We start from the raw sequence: 20,927 nt of genomic DNA, 5'->3' as shown, positions 1-20,927 counted from the left end.
TTCAGAACATATTGTCACACTAATCATCTCATTTGATTAGAAAAAAGAAGAGGCCGGTAGAGCTGGCTCGGGTGGCACACACCTGTAATTCCAGCAACTTGGGAGGCTGAGGCAGGAGGCATCACTGGTTTGAGGCCAGCCTCAGCGACTTAGCAAGGCTCTCTCAAGGTTTAACAACAAACAAACAAATAAACAAACAAACAAACAAATAAAGGGTTGGAGGTGTAAACTGAGTGGTAGACCACCCCTGGGTTCAATCCCCACAACAAAAACAACAACAACAACACACACACCCACACACACACACACACACACAAACTGGCAGATATGGATCATATACAACTATTCACATTTTACAGTTAACAGTATTTGGGTGGTCAGTGCAGCCTTAGGATTAAAGCCCAAGTCTTTTAATTAATAATAAAATAATAATAACTACAATGTAGTGATGAGCTTTCCATGAAGCTTAGCACATTTAATCTGCACAACAATTTTATGAAGTTGAATTATTATTATTTTCTTATTATTAGGTAGTATCTTCATTTAAAGATGAAAATAAGACATAGGAAGATTATGCTTAATGCTAGCAACAGTCTCATCCTTTGCCCTACAGAATTGCCTTCAGGGACAACTTGGGTTCTGAACCCTTAACTCCAAAGGTCAATGTAGCTGATGGTACTTCCCCCACCTTAGACACACTCACGCATGTGTGCACATGCACACATATGCCTGCTATCACTACTTTGTAGCAATTCTTCACCAAAGTCCACAGAAAATACTTAGAGAAAGCTACAAGGTGAAGTTTAAAAATGGAGTACAATTTCTCCATCTTAAAGTAGAAGTCATTGGCCAGAACTGACCTGTAGTTGCCCTGTAGCAATTTTTTAATTTATTTCTTCAACAGGTCAAGCAAAGGCCCTGGGGCTGTTTATAATCCATCTATTCGACCCTTCCAGACCTTTGAGAGTAATGAGTGAAGAATATAAAAACAAAAGCCTTTTTTTTTTTTTTGGGCCATTGCAAAGTTTTCTCCCATCTCCATGTTGCCTTAATGAAGGATTTGCATCTGTGCCAGGGAGTAAAACCTGTAGCTCTTTCAAAGCAAGGAAAACAGTTGCAAATCCATTTCTCTTTCTCCAACCCTTCCAGTTTCATTTAATGGATCCAGCTTAAAACTGCCTGGAAGCTAAAGTCAGAAGTGTACTCATTCAATATTTTCTCCAGAAGTTCTTTGTTGCTCACATTCAATAAAATGTTTTGAGGTTTTCTAAAATAATAAACACAGTATAATCCCCTCACCTCAGACTGCTCGGTGAGGTTTTCTGATGAGGCAGCCATGCCTCTGTCCCTGGGTCCCAGCTACTGGGCAACCCACACCTTCAAACAAGTCACTAATCCACTTCCACCACCACGTTCCCAGCAGCAGCATCTTGCCTGATTTTCAAGGGGACTTATGCAATTAGATCTCACTGACTACAGATGATCAAAATCCCTCTTATTACCTTCTCTTCCCAATAGGACTCTGCTTTGCAAGATCATTTTCTCTTTTCTGAAATCCCTCGAGCTGCCTCCTGTATTTGCTCACGTCGCCTGTATTATTAGAAGGCATATAAACTATCTTTAGAATTTTTCTTTCTTTTATTTATTTATTTTTGTTTGTCCAACTTCTTGGCTAAAAAATATGCATCAAAAAACAATATAATGGAGCCAGGCGTGGTGGCGCACACCTGTAATCCCAGCAGCTGGGGAGGCTGAGGCAGGAGGTTCTGAGTTCAAAGCAACTTATGGAGACCCTGTCTCTATATAAAATATTAAAAGGGCTGGAGCTGTGGCTCAGTGGTTAAGCAATCCCTGGTACCAAAAAAGAAAAGAAAGAGCAAAATGGTAAGAACTTGGAAGGAAGGAGTTTAGCTAAGAAGAGATTTTTTTTTTTTTTTGAAGTGTGATCCAAGCAAGTATTGGCACAAGAAGATAGTTATGTAAACATTTCATTTACTTTACTAATTTAGTAACTGGAAAGAAATAACTTTTTTAAAAAAAATCACCCAGGAAGGAACTGAATTGACTTAAGAACAATGTATCCTTCCACCTGGGAAAAAAGACCGGGGGTGGGGGCGTGGGGGTGGGGCGGGGATTTAAAAGTCCTTGTTTAGATTCTTCCCTTGGAAGAAGTCCGGGCAGGAAGTGCAGCCTCCAGTGGTTTCTATGGTCAAGGTGAGTGTCGGACTCCTGAGGAGCCCGAAGGAATAGCCATGGTAGTCGAAGGTACCTGAAGCGCCCGCGGTTGATGTCGTACGGATGCGGGGAACTGCACTGCGGCTTTGGGTTGTGTTTTCCAAAATATGAACAAGAGAAAATGAACATCGGTGCACAACTTTCTCACATGGTTCCAGATTATTTCCAGCAACGTAGTCCAGAAAGATACTCAGAGCTACAAAAACTAGGCTTAAAATGCTAAGAAAGTCTTTGGAAGTTTAATCAGTTTTCAAAATCAGAGAATATGATAATAAGCAGCATGAGCTTTCTTTACAATAGAGGGAAAACATATATACACATTTCATCTATAAAAAAAATTAACTACAAGTTATAAACTCCAGTACAAAATGCTGTTCATGAGTTAGAAAACACAGCTCTGGACCTTAAAACGTAGCATTTGATAATGTGTCTGTTCAGTTTAATGTAAATAATTGCTACAAACCTGGGAAGTGCATTTAGGAATGATCTGACCATCCTAAGTCACATCCTAAGTGTGACATCTCCAAATCCAACTAGTCTTTGTATTCTTTGAAACCATAAAAAATAAAAAAATTAAAAAAACAATGTGCAGAATTGCTCCCAAACTGGTTTCAAGATCTCAAATTATTTATATCAAGGGAGCAATCTAGAGCAATGAGATGAAGAGTTGCTGTTCCCCATCAATCAGAAATTTGAACTGATATGTCAATCCGGTTCCCTCAACTGTATTCATGCATAAATCCATTGACTGTACCAGTGCTCTCCTTTGAAACCAGAGTGGCCTAAGTCCGTCTGCTTTTCTGTGAAATATAACCTGCTATTTTAGTAAGTGTCTGCTTAATTTGTGCCTCTGTATGTTCTCAAATAGTAGTTTTTCTTTCTTAAATTAAGTGTGCTAATATTTCAGATTACCTCTACTCTCCCTCCCCACCAAAGGAGGATGACACTTGACTATTATATAGAAGTAGTGGTGAAATTATGATAAGTTCATTTACATGGGAAGTAAGACCCAGAGCTTAGCAGAATGCAAAAAGAGAGAAGAAAAAACAAGGTATTTCCAAAACCTGGAGTGAAGAAAGAACATTTTCATAAGCCTGTTTCATTCAGGCATATTTGCTAAAGTATTCCTACTTTTTAAAAGATTGACTACCTAGTCTATTACCTTGCTAACCTACCAAACACCAGGATAATGTCCTCTTTTTCTCAGAGCTCAAACCAAATTACCCAGTAATTACTCAAAGGAACTCAGTCTTTGTTTCCTTATTTTAACAACTGTCCCAGGACAGAATTCCTCATTCACCATTGGCAAAACTGAAAACCAGCAATCATTTTACACTGTTCACACATCAGAAGGAAATAATTTTGTTTGGAAGGCTTGTTAAGAGTTTCAAAGAAAAATAAATGTTCCTGAATAGTGGAAATCTGATAGCAATATCATGAGGCAATCTCTGAAAAACAGTTCATTTTGAAAAGCAGGTTTAATAAGTGAACTCCAGTTCTTCTTTCATTAAGATATCCTTAAGCATGGCATGGATTAAAACTTGCCTTCAGACTAGTCATCCACAGTCTGAAAACAAGAGTTGCCAAATTGTACCTTCTCACATGACTAGATTCTCTAGCAAATCATTCAAACCACGTGACCCAGCATGTGATATTAAGGCAGAAAATGGAAAATCATTGTCCAGACTCCACCAATGACCAGTCATGATCAAAAGAGTGAGGGGGGCTGGGGACGGGCTCTGTGGTAGAGCTCTTGCCTAGCATGTGCAAGTACCTGGATTCAATCCTCAACTTCAAGAAAAATATTTTAAAGAAGATATAATCAAAAGGGTGAGGGAGGGTAACAGAAAGAGCAGGCAGAATATGTATTATTCCAGGATTAAGAAAGTTAAAAACTTCCAATTTGAAAAGGCCCTGAGCAAAGGAAGACTCCTCCAGAAGGTTTGGGGACATTACCTGTTGGCATGTAACAGGTTGCTCACCTTCTCTGCCTTCTCCAGAGGAGGTGGATGGGATGAACACAGTCATCCCTGTCTATGCCCTCACCATTCCTGATTCTGAGCCTCCAGTTTCACTAGCTATATTCCAGGGGAAAACTGGAGCTACATCAACCCTGGAAGCTCTGGACAGGGGTCTTTGTCCAATGACCTGGCAGCATAGAAATAAGAGTAGCTGCCAGGTACTGACCATACAACTGGACTTTCAGACATAGGCATGACCTTAGAAATAACTATGTCCAAACCACCTATTTTCAGAGCATAAGCTGAAGTACAGAGAAAGAAAGTGATCTGTACAGAGGCACAAGAGGACAGGGGCAAGATTACAACCTAGCCTACTCCTGTTTGCACTGCCACGTCTCTGGCCTCTGACTGTCCTCTGCCAGAGGACCCAGAAAGTCCCCTGCTTCCCAGCAGTGGCCATCCTAGAAGAAGTAATGAAAATGCATCATCTGAGACATCTACAAGTCACAGGTGATCCAGGCCACCCGCCTAGCATCTCACCATCCCCTTTAGAGTCCATCCAGGACACAGTAATCCGCAGAGGTCTGAATTGCACCCAATTTTATTCTTTTTATGAAATTTGTTTCTTCTTCCCAAAAGGCTTTCCACTCTTCTAAGAAGAAATATAAAGCTGATTTCCCTCTTCTCTGTTCCCACAAGTCACTGGAAGGAAATAGATGCTATCAGCCTTGCAGGCAGAGTTCAAACTCATTCTTGGCTAAAGTAAACTTGCCCTCCTCTGGATATCACTTCAACAGGAACATCTGACTCTCTCCTTATCCTCCAATCCTGTACATACTCTAAATTCCTTCATGTCACCTTACCACACAGAACAGAACAGGCAGGTAACAGAGCCAGGAGTGCTTGTAGGCATCTGGCAGGTGAACATCGCCCCCTTGTGATCAAATGGAATGCAAGCCAGTTCCTTTCACCTTCACTCAGCCACACCCACATAATCACAGAGTCCTTTCTCCTGTTTCAGATCTGACCACACAGAAATCATTCTACAATAATCAACCTTTCATGAGAATATCCTAGCACCTTCCTTTGCAGTGCCCCTAACAGCTTTTCATTAATAAAATCATTTGGTAAAAGTATTGTATTTGCCCTTAAATATTTATTTACTTTGAATTTTACTACTATTGCCACTTTCATAACAGTCTCCAGTCTTAAAGACACTTCAAAAGCATAAATATTACCATTCAGTTATTGATCTTCAGGCAATATTGGTGTCTCATTCTTAGAATTCAAGGTGACGCTCACACATAGGTTTCTCAAAACAAAATACCTAGGTGTCAGACGCACTATTACCCAGCTTTTAAATTTAGAAAATTCTTATAGCTTGAAAAGGAGGAGGGCGGGGGGTTGTCACTCAGTGGTGGAGCACATGCCTTGTATGTGCAAGGCCCTGGGTTTAATCTCCAGCACCACAAAAATAAAGAAAGAAAAGTAGGCACCAGTTCATAGATTTTTTTTTCTGATTGCTTTTCAATAGCAACACAATAAATTCTTTGGGGACTTTCCCAAAATCTGTACGTAAGCAAAGCACCCATGGTGTTCAGCCCCTGTTACTGGGAAAAGGCCCTGGGGGAAAGTTGCTGGTTCATGACGGGGAGAGAGAAGCCCAGGACTGGAAGCCAGTGTGTTTTATACTGCGCCTCCCAATGCCAAGGAAAATAACAGATGGGTGGGCATCCTCAGAAGGTCGTTCTTATCAGTGCCAAATGTGCATGAGAAGAGACTGACCCAGGCATGGCCTGGCTCCTGGACTCTTCTATGCTTTAAATAACAGCCTTGCCTCATGTCCAATAGAGCTGGAGGGTACAGAAAAACTGTGGCCTCATTATATTTTAAAACTCAAATTTTTATGGAAAGGGCAATACATAAAGTGACCCTCTTAAAACTTTCTCTTTGTTCTCTTTTTAATATTTTTTTGCCATACTTTGCATAATAAAGTCAGACAATTCGGTTTTGTTCATAGCCTGAAGACAGCTTAACTTACCAAACTAGTTAGATTGATTAAATCATCTTCAAAGGAGACTGAAATTCCGAGAAGAGTGGGGAGGACAGCAGAGACCATTTTTGTGAGGGGATCATTCAACTAATGCAATGGATCTGACTGACCTCACTGGGCCAAGGTCAAGGGTGGGAGACATCCCATGCCTCAGTGTACTTCCGCTTCATACAGTACCATTCTGCCTGTCTATCTCACATTAGATCCTTAAGCCAAGGAAGAGGCAGAACCCAGTGGGTGAAGTTGGGACCTAAATCTGGGGACAGCAAGAAAGTCTAAAGAGCAGCAGTGAAATCACACACCTGAGGCTGGTTCTTCCTGGGCTTTCCCTTCATTCTTACCACACTGAGAATTGCCACTGAATTTATATACAGTGATGCACAGGTACTTCGAGTTAAATTTCCCTTTAAATTAGAGGTGTCCCAACCAGCAGTGACTACCAGACTGCAACCAGTTAGTGTATTACACTCTAATACCAAAAGCCCAAACCCAAACTCCATCCAAACCACATCAGTGCATTTCACTGCTTTACTAGTTTACATGGTCAATGGAAAAAAATTGCTCAGTGCCTACCATACCACAAGCACTACAAAATACACTGGAAATACATAGTTTTTTTAAAACTCGGGGGAAAAAAGCACTGGGAATATAAAGATTTTAAATATTTAAGAAATATCTAACACTAAAGGTTTAAGGGAAGGGTAGGCTACAGTGGGTCACCTCTAACTCTGAATCCCAAAACCTTGGCAGGGATGTGGTTGGCCAAAGGAAAGCTGAGCAAGGATAACTGAAACCTACAACCAGCTCAGCAAAAAAATAAAGTGAATTTCCCACTGCCTGTGTTCCCTGTGTTGCACTTGAATGTCCCTGTTCTACTGTTCAGACTTCTATCACCTCCCCGAAACTCATTTGGTAAGAAGTGGCTTCACAAACTTTGGTGTGCATCCGAATCACCCAGAGGAGCTAATGAGGCACAATATGATGAAGTAATAGGACAAAGCCCAGATCTTTGTACTGTCACCCTGGTGATTCTGATACCACTGAAGTCGGAAAACCCAGTGTAGATTAGGAGGCTCTTCTTGAAGTGACAGAAATCTCACACAGCATCCTGGGTGGGTCATCCACTCAAGAAAAAGCACACCCAAACACTCCTGCCTCTGAAATCTAAGGACTTGCACACCAGGCTTCCTCCAATGTACCATCCCCACCACTCCTGGTACCAAATGCCTTCCTTCATGAAGGACTTAGCTGCTCAGAGCTAATCGGTGGTGCCCCTGGAATTCACAGTACACTCAGAATTGCCCACAAGCCAAACTATCTCTCCCTTCACTTACAGAACAAGGATTTCCCTTAGACCCTAAAAAGCCCCCTTTTGAAGTAGAAACAACAAAAGCTTTTCTGTTTTTGCATCTATTTATGACTTGCAGCTCAGAGACACACCAGGTGTGAGGCCCTGGGTTCAATCCCCAGCATCTCAAAAACAAAAATTAAAAGATATGCCATAACTCCAGCTCCAGGTCTTTGAGAAATGCTACTCTCTTTGAAAGAAAAGGTGAAAAATCTCCTTGATTCTGGAAAAATATTCCATTGATAAAATTTCTCCTCCTATTCCTCCCCCACTTCTCTTTAAACACAAGGGCTCTTCATATACAACTCCATCCTGACATCCCAAGTCCCCTCCCTACACACTGTTCTTTTATGAAAAATTATCCGTTCTTTAAAATGGACAATAGAGGTTTTGTTTTAAAGGATAACTTGGCTCTAAGCAGATCCCACCCCGTGCAAGTCCTGGTAATGACCCTCATCCTCTGGGCGGAGTCTTTCTTTAGTGGGAAGAAGATAAATCATCCGCTAGAGAGTGGTGACAGGCCTGGGTCAGAAACAGAGAGGGGGCTGGGGAACATGGGGGACCTTGCTCCCGGTGACTGGGAATGCCAGCATTTGCCATGTCTAGCCTTGTGTTTCTTTTTGCTACACTGGTGTTTTTTTCTCCCCAGCTGAAGACTTGAATAAATATTTTGATTTTCTGTTATTGCCGACGATTACTGCATCTTCTTATTTAACTTATGTCTTCTTTCCAAGCGAGAATATCCAGGTTTCGGTTGGATCTATTTTAAGGTGAATTAATTAACCAGCATAATAATACATTCATGTTTCTTTTTTCATTATATTTTACTCTAAAATAGTTACAGAACAAGTGCAATAGAATCCCTAGTAAACCACGCTGTCTTTTGGGTTTGTTTCTTTCTTTCTTTCTTGTCTGACAGGGGAACCTACCCCCAGACTACAGAATCAGCCTGATTGACATCGGCCTGGTGATCGAGTACCTGATGGGCGGAGCTTACCGCTGCAACTACACGCGCAAGCGCTTCAGGACCCTCTACCACAACCTCTTCGGCCCCAAGAGGGTGAGTTCTCCACACCTAGGCGGCCTCTGGGAGCAGTAGGGTGGGAGAGATTCAGGGTGTGGCTTCTTTGTCTCCTAGAGGGACACCCGTTGGGAAGGCGGTAACTGCTCCTCCTCTTCTTCCCTCTTCCATCCAAGCCATTGTTGTTGTTGTTGTTATTATTATTTATTATTATTATTTTAATTTGGCAATCAATACAGTCAGTTGTTTTCCTCGAAGTGACAACCTCGCTTTGGTCATTCCAAATATACCTGCCCAACATCCAACTCTAAATAACCAATGGGTCTGCCACAGTTTTATCTACCAGTCACTCATTCAGGTAAAAGTGATATTCCATGTAAACAAAGGGACTGTGATTTAACCCAAAGAATGCCAAAATGCTTTTCCTCAAAACAGCCGTCTAGATCAGTCGGTAGCACAAATGTTTCAGGGGCAGGCCTCCCAATTTATCCCAGGGGATGGTGATAACACAATCAGACAGAGATTTAAGGAACATGGTAATTATTGAGGCCTTTGAGAACATTCTCAAGCAAAATTGTTTGAGTCTTTGTTCACCTGTTTTTGTTTTCTGCAGTGGAAACTCATGACAATAGTGAAGTTTAGTATCACTACCTTTACCCTTTTTTTTGGGGTGGGGCAGTTCCCGAGGATTGGACCCAGGTTGCTCTACCTCTGAGCTACATCCTGTTGGGGGGGGGGGTGTATTTTTATTTTGAGACAGTCTCACTAAATTGATGAGACTGGCCTCAAATTTGCAATCCTCTGGCCTCAGCCTCTGGAGTTGCTGGGATTACAGGCCTTTGCCCATACAGGCTTCACCATCTTTTCTCTTGCTAAGCACCCAGCAGTTTTACTCCCCACAGCTTTGTGCCATCTGAACTAATATAAACACAATATCCAAACTCAGTATTATCATGAACATAGCTTGGACTTCTTGCACCCCTGAAAGGGTCTCAGGGTCCCTCATGACCCATGGATGACATTTTGAGAGCTGCTGCTTTAGCTGGTAGTGGACATAATTTTTCTTTCTTTGTTTTCCTCACTTTCAAATTTTTTAAAATGTTTTTTTTCACTCTATTTTTGTATTTTTTTAAAGATTTTTTTTAGTTGTTGATGGACCTTTATTTTACTTATTTATATGTGGTGCTGAGAATCGAACCCAGTGCCTCACGCATGCTAGGCAAGCGCTCTACCACTGAGCCACAACCCCAGTCCTATTTTTGCATTTTTTAAAAAATTTTGTTGATTATTATTTTTAACAAAGCTTTATTCTGACTGTAAAACTATTTTGTGGGACTAATAGAAAACTTTGAAAACACCAAAAAGCATAAACAAGAAAAAATAATAGCACAGGTTTTAGACTAGTAGTCATTTCAGAAACTGAAAGAGAAACAGAGACTAGGCTCAAGCTATTCCCACTCAACTCGTCACATAAAATTTGGAGGGCTTGTGAGGTCTGGAAACTTCCAGTCTACTCAGATAATTTCCAAGATGGCACCCAACTGTTCTGTACTCGTTAGAAGCACAGAATTGGTGCTTCTGCCCCTTGAAGTAGTTCAGTATCTTCTCTTGTTAAATATAAATCAGGTTCTGAGATTTGCTGAGCTGCCCTCTCTGCTGGCTGCAGTCTGTGCCTGTTGTGCACATTTCCGGCAGCTGACACTGTGTCTTGAGGGCCTCTTGCCACCCTCAGCACATGCCCGCTGGTCCTCTCACCCTTTCTGTACTGTGCAGCACAGGGAGATGGTCAGCAGGAGGCATTAAACATGTATTTATGAATGATATCCCATAAATCTCCAAACAATAGAGGTCTTTTGCAGGTTAGAGAAGTATGGGATTTCATCTGTTCGGTCGTTTCATTGCTCGGATTAGTTCAGGCTGCTATAACAAAATACCACAAACTGGGTGGCTTATGAACATAAATCTATTTCTCACAGTTCTGGAAGCCAGACATTTAAGATCAAGGCACCAACAGATTCAGTGTCTAGTGAGGGCCCACTTTCTGGTTCTTTCTGGTTCACAGATGGCACCTTCTCATGTGTCCTCACACAATGGAAAGGCGAAAGAGTCCCCCTGGGCCTCTTTTACAGGGACACTAATCTCATTCAAGAGGGCTCTTCTCGAATGATAAAATTATGGCATTTGCAGGCAAATGGATGAAATTGGAGAATATCATGCTAAGTGAGATAAGCCAATCTCAAAAAACTAAAGGACGAATGATCTTGCTGATAAGCGGATGAGGACATATAATGGGGGGTGAGAGGGGTTAGCGTTAGGGTTAGGGTTAGGTTTAGGGTTAGGGATAAGGAAGGTGGTAAGAATGGAGGAAGGAAGGACTGTATAGAGGGAAAAGAGGGGTGGGAGGGGTGGGGGGGAAGGGAAAAAAATAACAGAATGAATCAAACAACATTACCCTATGTAAATTTATGATTACACAAATGGTATGCCTTGACTCCATGTACAAATAGAGAAACAACATGTATCTCATTTGTATACAATAAAAAAAAAGAAACCTCTCAAAAAAAAAAAAAAAAAAAAAAAGAGGGCTCTTTTCTCTTGACCTTCCCAAAATACCTATACCAATGTCATCACCCTGGAGTTAGAATTTCAACATATAAATTGGGGGAGGAAAAAACCCTCAGACCATAACACTCATTCAAGTACTGGAAATCTTGACATTATCTCCAAGAAGGATGGTTATAGGAAAGTGAAATAAATCTTGGTCCTTCAGGCTGTACCTGTGGGTAATCACATCTCTTCAGTTTCCTAATTTTCTGTGATTCACCAACATCATGAAATCTCTAATTCTCCTAAAATTTCTATAAATTAAGTTCCCCTTGTGGTGTTTATTCAGAGAAATAAAATAAATGCTATATGGCACAATAAAGTTCTTGATTACTTACTTGTTTATGATGTAGTAGGATTCTTTTCTTACCTCTGTGAAAGAACGACCTAACTTTGTTTACATTTCTTTTTAACAGCCCAAAGCCCTGAAACTTCTGGGAATGGAGGTAAATATTTGTTCAAATTATTAGTGTCAGTTATTCTCTTTATTACACATTTTAAAAAATACAGTGAAAGAGCTTAGCATATGTTTCTAGAATAAGAAAATGACGTTTCCAAGTGTCATGGGGGCAGTTCACAATGGCTTTGAAAATTCCACCATGAGGTTATGTTAGCATTGCAAATAAAAAATAAATAAGTAAATCCGATTTGAAATACTAACTTGAAAACCAAGGAAGCATACAAATTCCCGTAAGCAAAATCTGTTCATGGGTGTTTGCAAATGACAACAGATCCAACAGCCTGAACTACTTCACAGATGCAACCAGTAGATATTGCAGAAACGAGAGACACATTCATTATGTTTCCCATCTTTTGTTCAAATGGTTATTGTAATTTATGCAAACACAAGTATAAGATATCCTTGTCCTTTCAACAAAAAAAGGGTAGTGCTGTCCATCATAAGGTACAAAACTTACTAATCATAGAAAAAATGACCAAAGGTAAACAGAATAAGAAAAATGCCTGTTAAAATAATTCTTGGAAGTATAAAATTGACATGTTCCCATGGGACCATGCTTATTTTAAAATAAGCATAACTTATTTTTAAATTACCCACAAATGAGATTGTGAGTTCTTTTCAGATAAGAGCTGACCTACTACATTTCAGTATTGATCCCAGAGCTGAGCCCGTGGAAGATATATGATAACTATGCAATGAATTGAACTGATTCATTTCTCACTCAGCCTGTATGTGTTTTATCTAAAATTACAGGATGATATTCCCCTGAGGCGAGGAAGAAAGACAACCAAAAAGCGTGAGGAGGAGGTGGACATCGACTTGGATGACCCTGAAATCAACCACTTCCCTTTCCCTTTCCATGAGCTGATGGTGTGGGCCGTCCTCATGAAGAGGCAGAAGATGGCTCTGTTCTTCTGGCAGCATGGAGAGGAGGCCATGGCCAAGGCCCTGGTGGCCTGTAAGCTCTGCAAAGCCATGGCTCATGAGGCCTCTGAGAATGACATGGTTGACGACATTTCCCAAGAGCTGAACCACAACTCCAGGTTGGCCAGCCCAGCAAATGGGGAGGTCGGGGGAGAGAAGGGAAGGTAGCCTCCAAAGACTAGAAGGTCTGAGAAACACATGTCATTAAGGGGAAGTGGTATCACCCCAGTAGTGTGCACAGAGCATGGACATGAATAATTAACCTTTGTGGTGCACAGTGATGCCACACCAATGCACAGATTTCATGTCATCCCCTCAGCTTCCCCAAGAGGTAGGTCCTATTGTTATGCACTTCTCTGAGCTGAGGACAGTGAGATTCAGAACTTAGGTAACTTGTCCAAGTTCACATATTTATGATTGGCAAGACTGGGATTTGAACTTGAGTTCTGTCACATTTAGGAAGACACACTGCATTCTAATCATTGTTTGGTCAACCTCCCCCATAAATATGCCTTGAATTTGGGGCTTGAGTGTGGACATCATACCTTGTTGGACTTACATCCTCAGCTCCAAACATGGTATCTGGCATGTGCTGGATGCTTCATGGATGTTGTCTGGATGAATTTATGAAGAGACAAGACCTCACACGAAGCAACTGCTCCACACAGCAACCACATTTTGTGGTTGGCCAGTGAATCTATTTTAGCTAGCTTTTTCATTGCTGTGACCAAAGGACCTGACAAGAACAATGTAGAAGAAGAGAAGTTTATTTTGGCTTATGGTTTCAGAGGTTCAATCCATGGTCAGCCAACTCCATAGCTGTGGACCTAACAAGCAGAACATCATGGTAGAAGAAGTGGTAGAGGAAAGTAACTCAGGACAAGGCAATCAGGAACCAGAGAGATCTTTACTCACCAAGGAACAAATATAAACCCCAAAGGCACACCCCCAGTAACCTACTTCCTCCGGCCACACCCTACCTGCCTACACTTACCACCCAGTTAATCCATATCAGTGGATTAATTCACCGATCAGGTTACACCTCTGAAAATTCTTGCATTGTCTCACATATGAACTTTTGGAGGACACTTCATATTTAAACCATAATAGGCTCCATCCCCACTTTTGTCATATGTCTCTAAGCAGGCCTGAGGCTCCTTTGTACATTCTCTCTTTCAGGGACTTTGGCCAGCTGGCTGTGGAGCTCTTGGACCAATCCTACAAGCAGGATGAGCAACTGGCCATGAAACTCTTGACGTACGAACTGAAGAATTGGAGCAATGCCACATGCCTGCAGCTGGCTGTGGCCGCCAAGCACCGCGACTTCATTGCACACACGTGCAGCCAGATGCTGCTCACTGACATGTGGATGGGTCGGCTCCGCATGCGCAAGAACTCAGGCCTCAAGGTCAGCACGCCCAAGGAGGCCCTGTGTGTTATAAGGGCCCTGGAGGGTTGGTTGTAGTTTTCAAAGCCATATCTGTGATGGGATTAGGTATTCTCTTATCTCAAGAGGCTGCCGCTAAACCCCAGCTGTTCACCAGAATCTCCTGTACAGTGTTTTGATTTTCATATAGAGGCTAGGGCCTCCCCTGAGTCCTTCTGAATCAGAATCTCTTAAGGTAGCACCTAGACATTAATGTTTTTCAGAAGATCTAAAGGCAGTGGTCACATGGGTTCCATAGGGGTCACCATTTGCTCTGGCACAAGCCGGGCTATACCAGGAGTCCTCACCTAGGCAACCCTTCTCCACTGTGGGAGCCTGCCCTCTCCCATCCCCCACATATGTTATTTACATGGTGGTCATAGAGATATTGGATCTTACCCAATGTGCTTCAGGATTTTTGTGTATGTGTGTGTAGGTAGTGGTACTGGGGACTGAATTCAGGGGTGCTTTACCACTGAACTACATTTTTTATTTTTTATTTTGAGACAAGGTCTTACTAAGTTACCTAGGCTAATCTCAAACTTGAGATCCTCCTGCCTCAGCCTCCTGAGTGTCTGGAGTTACAAGCATGCACCACCATGCCCTGAGAGAAATTTTTTAAGCTGAACTAAAAACATGGTAGATGTATATATTAAGGCATTGCTGCATGATTCTGATCACTGTTTTCTTTTTTTGGTGTTGGAGATTGAAGTCAGGGCCTTGCACACATATTTTACCCCTATGCTACATCCCCAACCCTCTGATCATACTCTTAAATGAAGAAAAACAATTTTCAGACTAGATCGAATAACCCGAGTCCCTTTTACAAAATGTATATGTACAGAGTTACAGCAATATAAACTCATTAAAAAAAAAAAAAAAAAAAAAACAAGAACACAGAGTAAACTATATTCAGAGGTTATACCTGAGGTTGAATAAACCATGTTTGGAATTTTATCATTTTTATGAGAAGTAGGATGGTATGTAGGACTTGCTTTTTGAATTTTTTCAATGTTTTTCAAAGGAAACATTAAACTGAAAAAAATGAGAGGTGGAAGATCAAAAGAATATGGGAGTTTTTATTGTTTGCTTTTTGTTTTGGCCTTAATTTGTGTGATGGCCGTTTTTTAATTTATACATGCAAAGTGTACAGCATGATGTTTTGATATACATAGTGAGATGGTTCTTAGAGTTAAACAAATTAACAAATCCATCATCTTGATAGTTAGCCTCTTTTTTTAATGTGATCAGAGCCCCTAAAATCTTTCTTAGCAAATTTCCAGTGTGTAATGTGATATTAGAACTGTGTTTCTCATTAGATCCCTAGATTTACTCATCCTGCACACCTGCGACTTTGTGCCCTTTGCCCACGGTTTATTGGACTGGCAGTCCCTGTCCCATTCCTCCCTCTCGGTGGCTTTTGGCCCAGAGTCATAGATGGTTCCATGAAGCAGCACATGGATGTTTCCCTAGCCACATTACTAGTGACTGCTGAGCCTGAGCTCGCGGGGAGCCAGCTCAGTTCTGAGCTCTGAGGACAATGTGCCATGTCCCCTGAAGGCTGAGCACACCAGCACGCCACCTGAGACCAGACCTGCCGGGCACCCAGAATCCAGGGTCATCACCATTCTTTCTCCCCTGACTGCTCTCCAGTCCTCATGGCCATTCAGCCCTGGACCGTCCCTGCCTTGCAACTTGAGCTTCATTTTTACTGACCCTTTGTTCCTTCAAAAACTAGGCTGAGATGCTATGCAAAATATTTCTCTGATGGGACAAAGTGACCTTCTTCACATAGTGAGCTTCAGAGATTCAGATGTTCAGGTGCACACACAGGGTATACAACGCTCTTACATGGGCGTGCATGGGTGCACATGCACATATACACAAACACATACGTCAACACCACACCCCAGGCCCTCTGATTCTAAACAACCACCTAATCTTAATCCTTTAAATGTGATTATTATTATTATCATTATTATTACTTTAGGTAATTCTGGGAATTCTACTTCCTCCTTCAATTCTCAGCTTGGAGTTCAAGAACAAAGATGACATGCCCTATATGACTCAGGCCCAAGAAATCCATCTCCAAGAGAAGGAACCAGAAGAACCAGAGAAACCCACGAAGGAAAAAGATGAAGAGGACATGGAACTGACTGTAAGGAAAAAAAAAAAAAAAAAAGCAGTTATTTTCCCTGAGGAAAATCCCAAATGCATTGATGTGACTTAAGGTTCAGTCACTCTTGAGGTCAGACAGCTGTCCCCATCCTCACTGCCAAGTTAGTCATGGGTACTTCCATTTAAGTATTGTCACCAGGGTATTATAAAAATGTCCTCTTTATGCACACATAGCATGACTGTTTGGTTTGATTCTAATGTGAAGCCCTTCAGTCCAATGGAGCAGGAAAATCTAATGAAATTCAAAGCAAGGCACCCTCAAATTTCCCAGGCAAGCAAAGATTTATAAACAACCAGGCGATGTGGTGGTCTTAGCGCACAAAACAAGAAAGGAGAGCCATGATTTGGGAGCAGCCAACTTCCTTCCCTGAACTGGAACCATTCTGCTGATCAGAAGCTAAGCCCGTATCTGTCTTCAGGGTCAGGCTCACAAATACAGCACTAATTGAATTTTGAGGTTTGTATGAAAAGCTTTTATTAGCTCTCCCCAGTGTAATTATAGAACATGGATGCTTTGTTCTGCAGAGGGAACGGGCAGCTGCGCATGGGACGGCTTCCCACAGCCCCCGCCTGAGCAGCGTGACTGTCACTGTGTGGTAGCCAAAGACTAAAAATATCCCATGCTATTAAAGGGACACACAAGGCTTCATAGCTCAGGAAACATCAAGCAACAACTCCCTAAGGACTTTCTTGATAGTCCTCACCCTCCCTTACCACCCTGGCTAGCGACTGCTGCCTTAATCACCCAGAAGGAACTGTGAGAGGAGAAAACGAAAATTGGTTTTGCTCAGGTGACAAAAGGCTTTTGCATTATCATCCTGGTGGGGCCACCAAGGACTGTTCTTCCTCCAGACAAAGAACATTTCCTTCCAGTGGGCCCCTCCTCAACATCTGTTTGCAGATACAATCCCTAACTCATTGACTGAAAAGCCAACTTTTGTTTCAGTTTCAGGATCTTTACAAATATCCACATAGAAGTCTGCTCACCTCTATAGGAATACAGATGGTCTTCCCTGAAGATCTTCCCATAATTTTGGCTTCTAAGTCCCATGATGGATAGGAAATGTTATTTTAATCATCAGTGGTAACAAGGGAGGGTATTCTCTCGGGTCAGAATTCTACACCATCACCTTTTGCTGTATGATTTTGAGCACACTTTCATAATCTCTAGTGTGGGAATAATGACTTTATGTGCCCCACAGGAAGCTGTGTGGTTTAAAACATATACATTTAAAAACTGCTTAGACTGGTAGCTGTCACACCATAAAGGTTGATAAATGCTTACTAATGCACACTAAGCACTCTTTGTACGCTTACTCATGGAATCCTCACATCAGACCCACAAATAGGCACTGTTATTATTAACCCCATTTTACAGGTGAGGAAGACGGGACTCAAGGAGATCAAACTGCCCAAGTTTACCCAGTTGCAAATCTGGGATTAGAACCCAGGCAAACAGATTCCATTGTCTACTTTTTTAATTAAGGAAAAGGGAGAATTTCTTCCTAGCCTCAGCTGCTTTGGGTGAACACACAGTAGAGAATTCAAAAGCAACACGCAGGCCTCCTAAGTCAAGTGTCGGGTGACCTTGAGGTAGACACACATCCTAGGAAGTCAGCCAGGAGCTGACTCAGACTTCTGCCTGCTTGGCTCTCCAGGAAGAAAGCAAAGGGAGGAGCTTCCCCTGCTCAGGCCAGACCTTTGAGGACCTGATCCTTCAGGAAGCCACAATTATAAAGATGTATCTCTAGATTGAGAACAAAGTTGTGTGGTCAAAGAACAGCCCCCAGTGCTGTTTACTAAGAACCTGAGTAGGAGACACAGGGTGGCCTTGTTGCCTGGGCTTGTTCTCCCCAGGGGGAGGGAAAGGAAACAAGGAAGCGGGAAGGGACTTGGGGGCATCAAACTCAGACCCTGATGGCAAATTCTGTCCCTGCTAGGGCTCCCATCAGACCCTGATGGCAAATTCTGTCCCTGCTAGGGCTCACCCTAGGCAGAATTTAGGGTGAGGGTTGATGATACCTCTCCTTCTTTCATAGGATTGACATTTGAGGTTCTTTGTTAAACCAATGTATCTCCTCTTGTAATGGAACATCCTTTGTCCTTCCAAAACTATAACCCAAAATATTCACCTTGGTTCACTCCATTTCAGAACATTTAATAGTTCAGGATCTGTAGTTCACCTCAAAGGATTATTTTCTCCATTAACACTTGTGTCCAGGCAGCAGAGATTTAAAATCCACACTGTATGGTGTATCTGAATTTGATCCTTAAATTCTGCTTTAAGGAATGTCAAAGGAAATGTTTGACCTTAGGGGAAAGAAATCAACCAAATCAGCACGTGAAGCTGCTAAGGCTGGAACTGATGAAAGGGCAAAAATGCTTTGTTTAAAAAAGACCAACCTTTTATAAATACACTCAGTCTGGAATTTGCATTTGAATCATAAAGACAAAACAAGGTATTCTGTTTGTGTTTGTGTTTTATGGGTCTGGCCATGTAGGAGTCTTCACCTTGCCCTTTGCCTAATAAAGTACCAACACGTCCACAGTTTTAGAGATAGCTATGTTGGGAAATCCAGTGTCCCCAGAGATTACCCCCAAGCTGCCCCTCTCTGAGGTGCCTAAAGATCTCCAGTCTACCTTTGCTTCTATCTCATTATGTCTCCGAGAAGCATTGTATTGTCAAGCATAGACATAAGCAGAACAGGAGCAGGATAATTATGTTACATAAATTATGAATTATATAAGGACAAATATCATGTACCTTTGGAGTTTCTTGAGGTCAGTGATCAATACTTATAGAATTCTGTGGGGGGTCTAGTGTGCTATCCGTCATGAAGATTGACAGCTCACTAACAATAATCTCGTAGACCAGCCTTGGAGGAAAATCTGCTCTATTAATTAACTCAAGGTCCTTTTCTAGCCAGAGTGTGCACAAAGGGATGGAAGTTACCTTTTCAGAAATTCTATTGATTAGGGAGAAATCAGTTGTGATTATCACATATTTGAGAGAAGTGATTTTTTTGAGGCAATGGTTGAAGTAGTCGAAACTAATATTTGCATATTTTAGGTCAGATTATTTGAAAAGAAAATTATGTAGTGGTTATTTCTAGTCTCAACTTCAAGACAAACTTAAATTATGGCTATAATAAACTCTCTCAACTTGAAATTCTTATGCCCAGTACTCTGTCTTGTCCCAAATCCTTTTTAGTCCTCAGCAGTTATAACATCTTATCCCATTCTTGTATTTAATAAAAATCTCATTTCCCAATAGTGTGGAACTAACCCTATCTTAGAACAATATTGAAGAATTAAAGTCAAAACAATTATGCTGTTATATATTCTAATAACATACTTTTTGTGTACATGATCCCAACTAGATCATTTCAGTGAAGAGTAGTCAAGGTCTCAGTTTATTTAACTGGTTCATAGTTACTGAGCATCCATTATGTGCCAGATGCTAACTCATTGGTAGATCAACCCTGTATTAGGAGCTCTTATTACCCCCATTTTACAGTTAAAGAAACTAAGTCTCAGGGCTAGGGATGTATCTCAGTGATAGAATACTTGCCTGGCATGCTTGAGGCCCTGGGTTCAAATCCTAGCACTGTGAAAAACGACAACAACAACAAAAAAAATCAAATAATGAGAAACCGAGTTTCAGAGAGGTTAAAAATACAATATTGTTGATACTGCTGCTGTTATCATGAACGATAAGGGAATAATGGATTCTTTGGGAAGATCTCCAACAGCTTGGAGATGAAGACCTCTGCAACCAAGCCTGACTAGGATTCTCCTATTCTCACCTGAACGAAAAGAAAGGCAGCATGCCCAGGACTTGTGATACAACTAATGCCAGCAGTAGCTCAAATTTTACCAGGACTGAATCAGGGAACCAAGACACATGCCTACAGGTTGAGGAGGTGGCCCTAACCTAACTCCAGGTACTTCAGATAACTTGCCTCTTGAACACTCATGATCTTTGGATAAAGTAGGGACTCTGGTCCAATTTACCTTTGACTTAAGAGTCATTAGTATGAGTGGAGAGAGGATTTGAACCTAGAGGTACCCTGTCTCTCAATATATGAGGGTAGGATGAGGGGACGGATTTCTCCAACCTGGCCTTCCCAGCCACATTCTTCCTCCCTTTCAGAATACTACGTTATCTTCTCTTGCCTGCCTCTTCCAGAGGGTTCAGGGTAGAAGAGAATGATCAAGAGCTTTCCCCAAGACTTTCCATCCCAGACAAAGAAAATACACAGATTAAACAAGAATGCAAGCACATACCTAGGGGCCTCAGGTTCTTATGTTCAGTGAGCTCTAAAGTGTAAAATAAGCATGTTAAAGTTGTGCTCTGCAGAGCCCTACCATGACAGTTTCCATTCTCTCCCTCTCTAGGCAATGTTGGGACGAAACAATGGGGAGTCATCCAGGAAGAAGGATGAAGAGGAAGTTCAGAGCAGGCACCGGTTAATCCCCCTGGGCAGAAAAATCTATGAATTCTACAATGCACCCATTGTGAAGTTCTGGTTCTACACTGTAAGTATCCTTCCTTTTGTCCTTCCTAACGGATGACCACAGGAACCAACATTCATGTCTCATGCATCCGTGTGGTTTTCTCTGTGAGTCCTAAGTACCACCCAGGCAGGAAAGAAAGCTCTATGACCTTGCTTTTCCAATAGTTGTGCAAGATTTCTGGAGTTTGTTGGGCAGCTCC

General features: G+C 41.7%; 1 protein-coding gene across 17 annotated transcripts in view; it reads left to right on the top strand.

The window, feature by feature from the left end:
• The window catches only part of Trpm3 (transient receptor potential cation channel subfamily M member 3), a 522,169-nt gene that overhangs the window by 425,404 nt on the left and 75,838 nt on the right, over window positions 1-20,927 (top strand). For 11 of the 17 annotated variants that reach the window (XM_047523940.1, XM_047523938.1, XM_047523936.1 and 8 more), the window contains 7 exons: window positions 8,332-8,367; window positions 8,517-8,657; window positions 11,639-11,668; window positions 12,436-12,725; window positions 13,786-14,014; window positions 16,023-16,190; window positions 20,609-20,749. In XM_047523940.1, the coding sequence (XP_047379896.1) occupies window positions 8,332-8,367; window positions 8,517-8,657; window positions 11,639-11,668; window positions 12,436-12,725; window positions 13,786-14,014; window positions 16,023-16,190; window positions 20,609-20,749 (1,035 nt within the window). The remainder of the gene's footprint in view (window positions 1-8,331; window positions 8,368-8,516; window positions 8,658-11,638; window positions 11,669-12,435; window positions 12,726-13,785; window positions 14,015-16,022; window positions 16,191-20,608; window positions 20,750-20,927) is intronic. The other 6 variants (XM_047523941.1, XM_047523939.1, XM_047523937.1 and 3 more) reach the window with 1 other exon arrangement.

This window comes from Sciurus carolinensis, chromosome 14 (assembly GCF_902686445.1).
Source record: "Sciurus carolinensis chromosome 14, mSciCar1.2, whole genome shotgun sequence".
In the NCBI taxonomy this organism is placed as follows: Eukaryota; Metazoa; Chordata; class Mammalia; order Rodentia; family Sciuridae; genus Sciurus; species Sciurus carolinensis.
The sequence above is the reverse complement of the archived record's forward strand: the minus strand, read 5'-3'. Positions and strand labels throughout refer to the sequence as shown.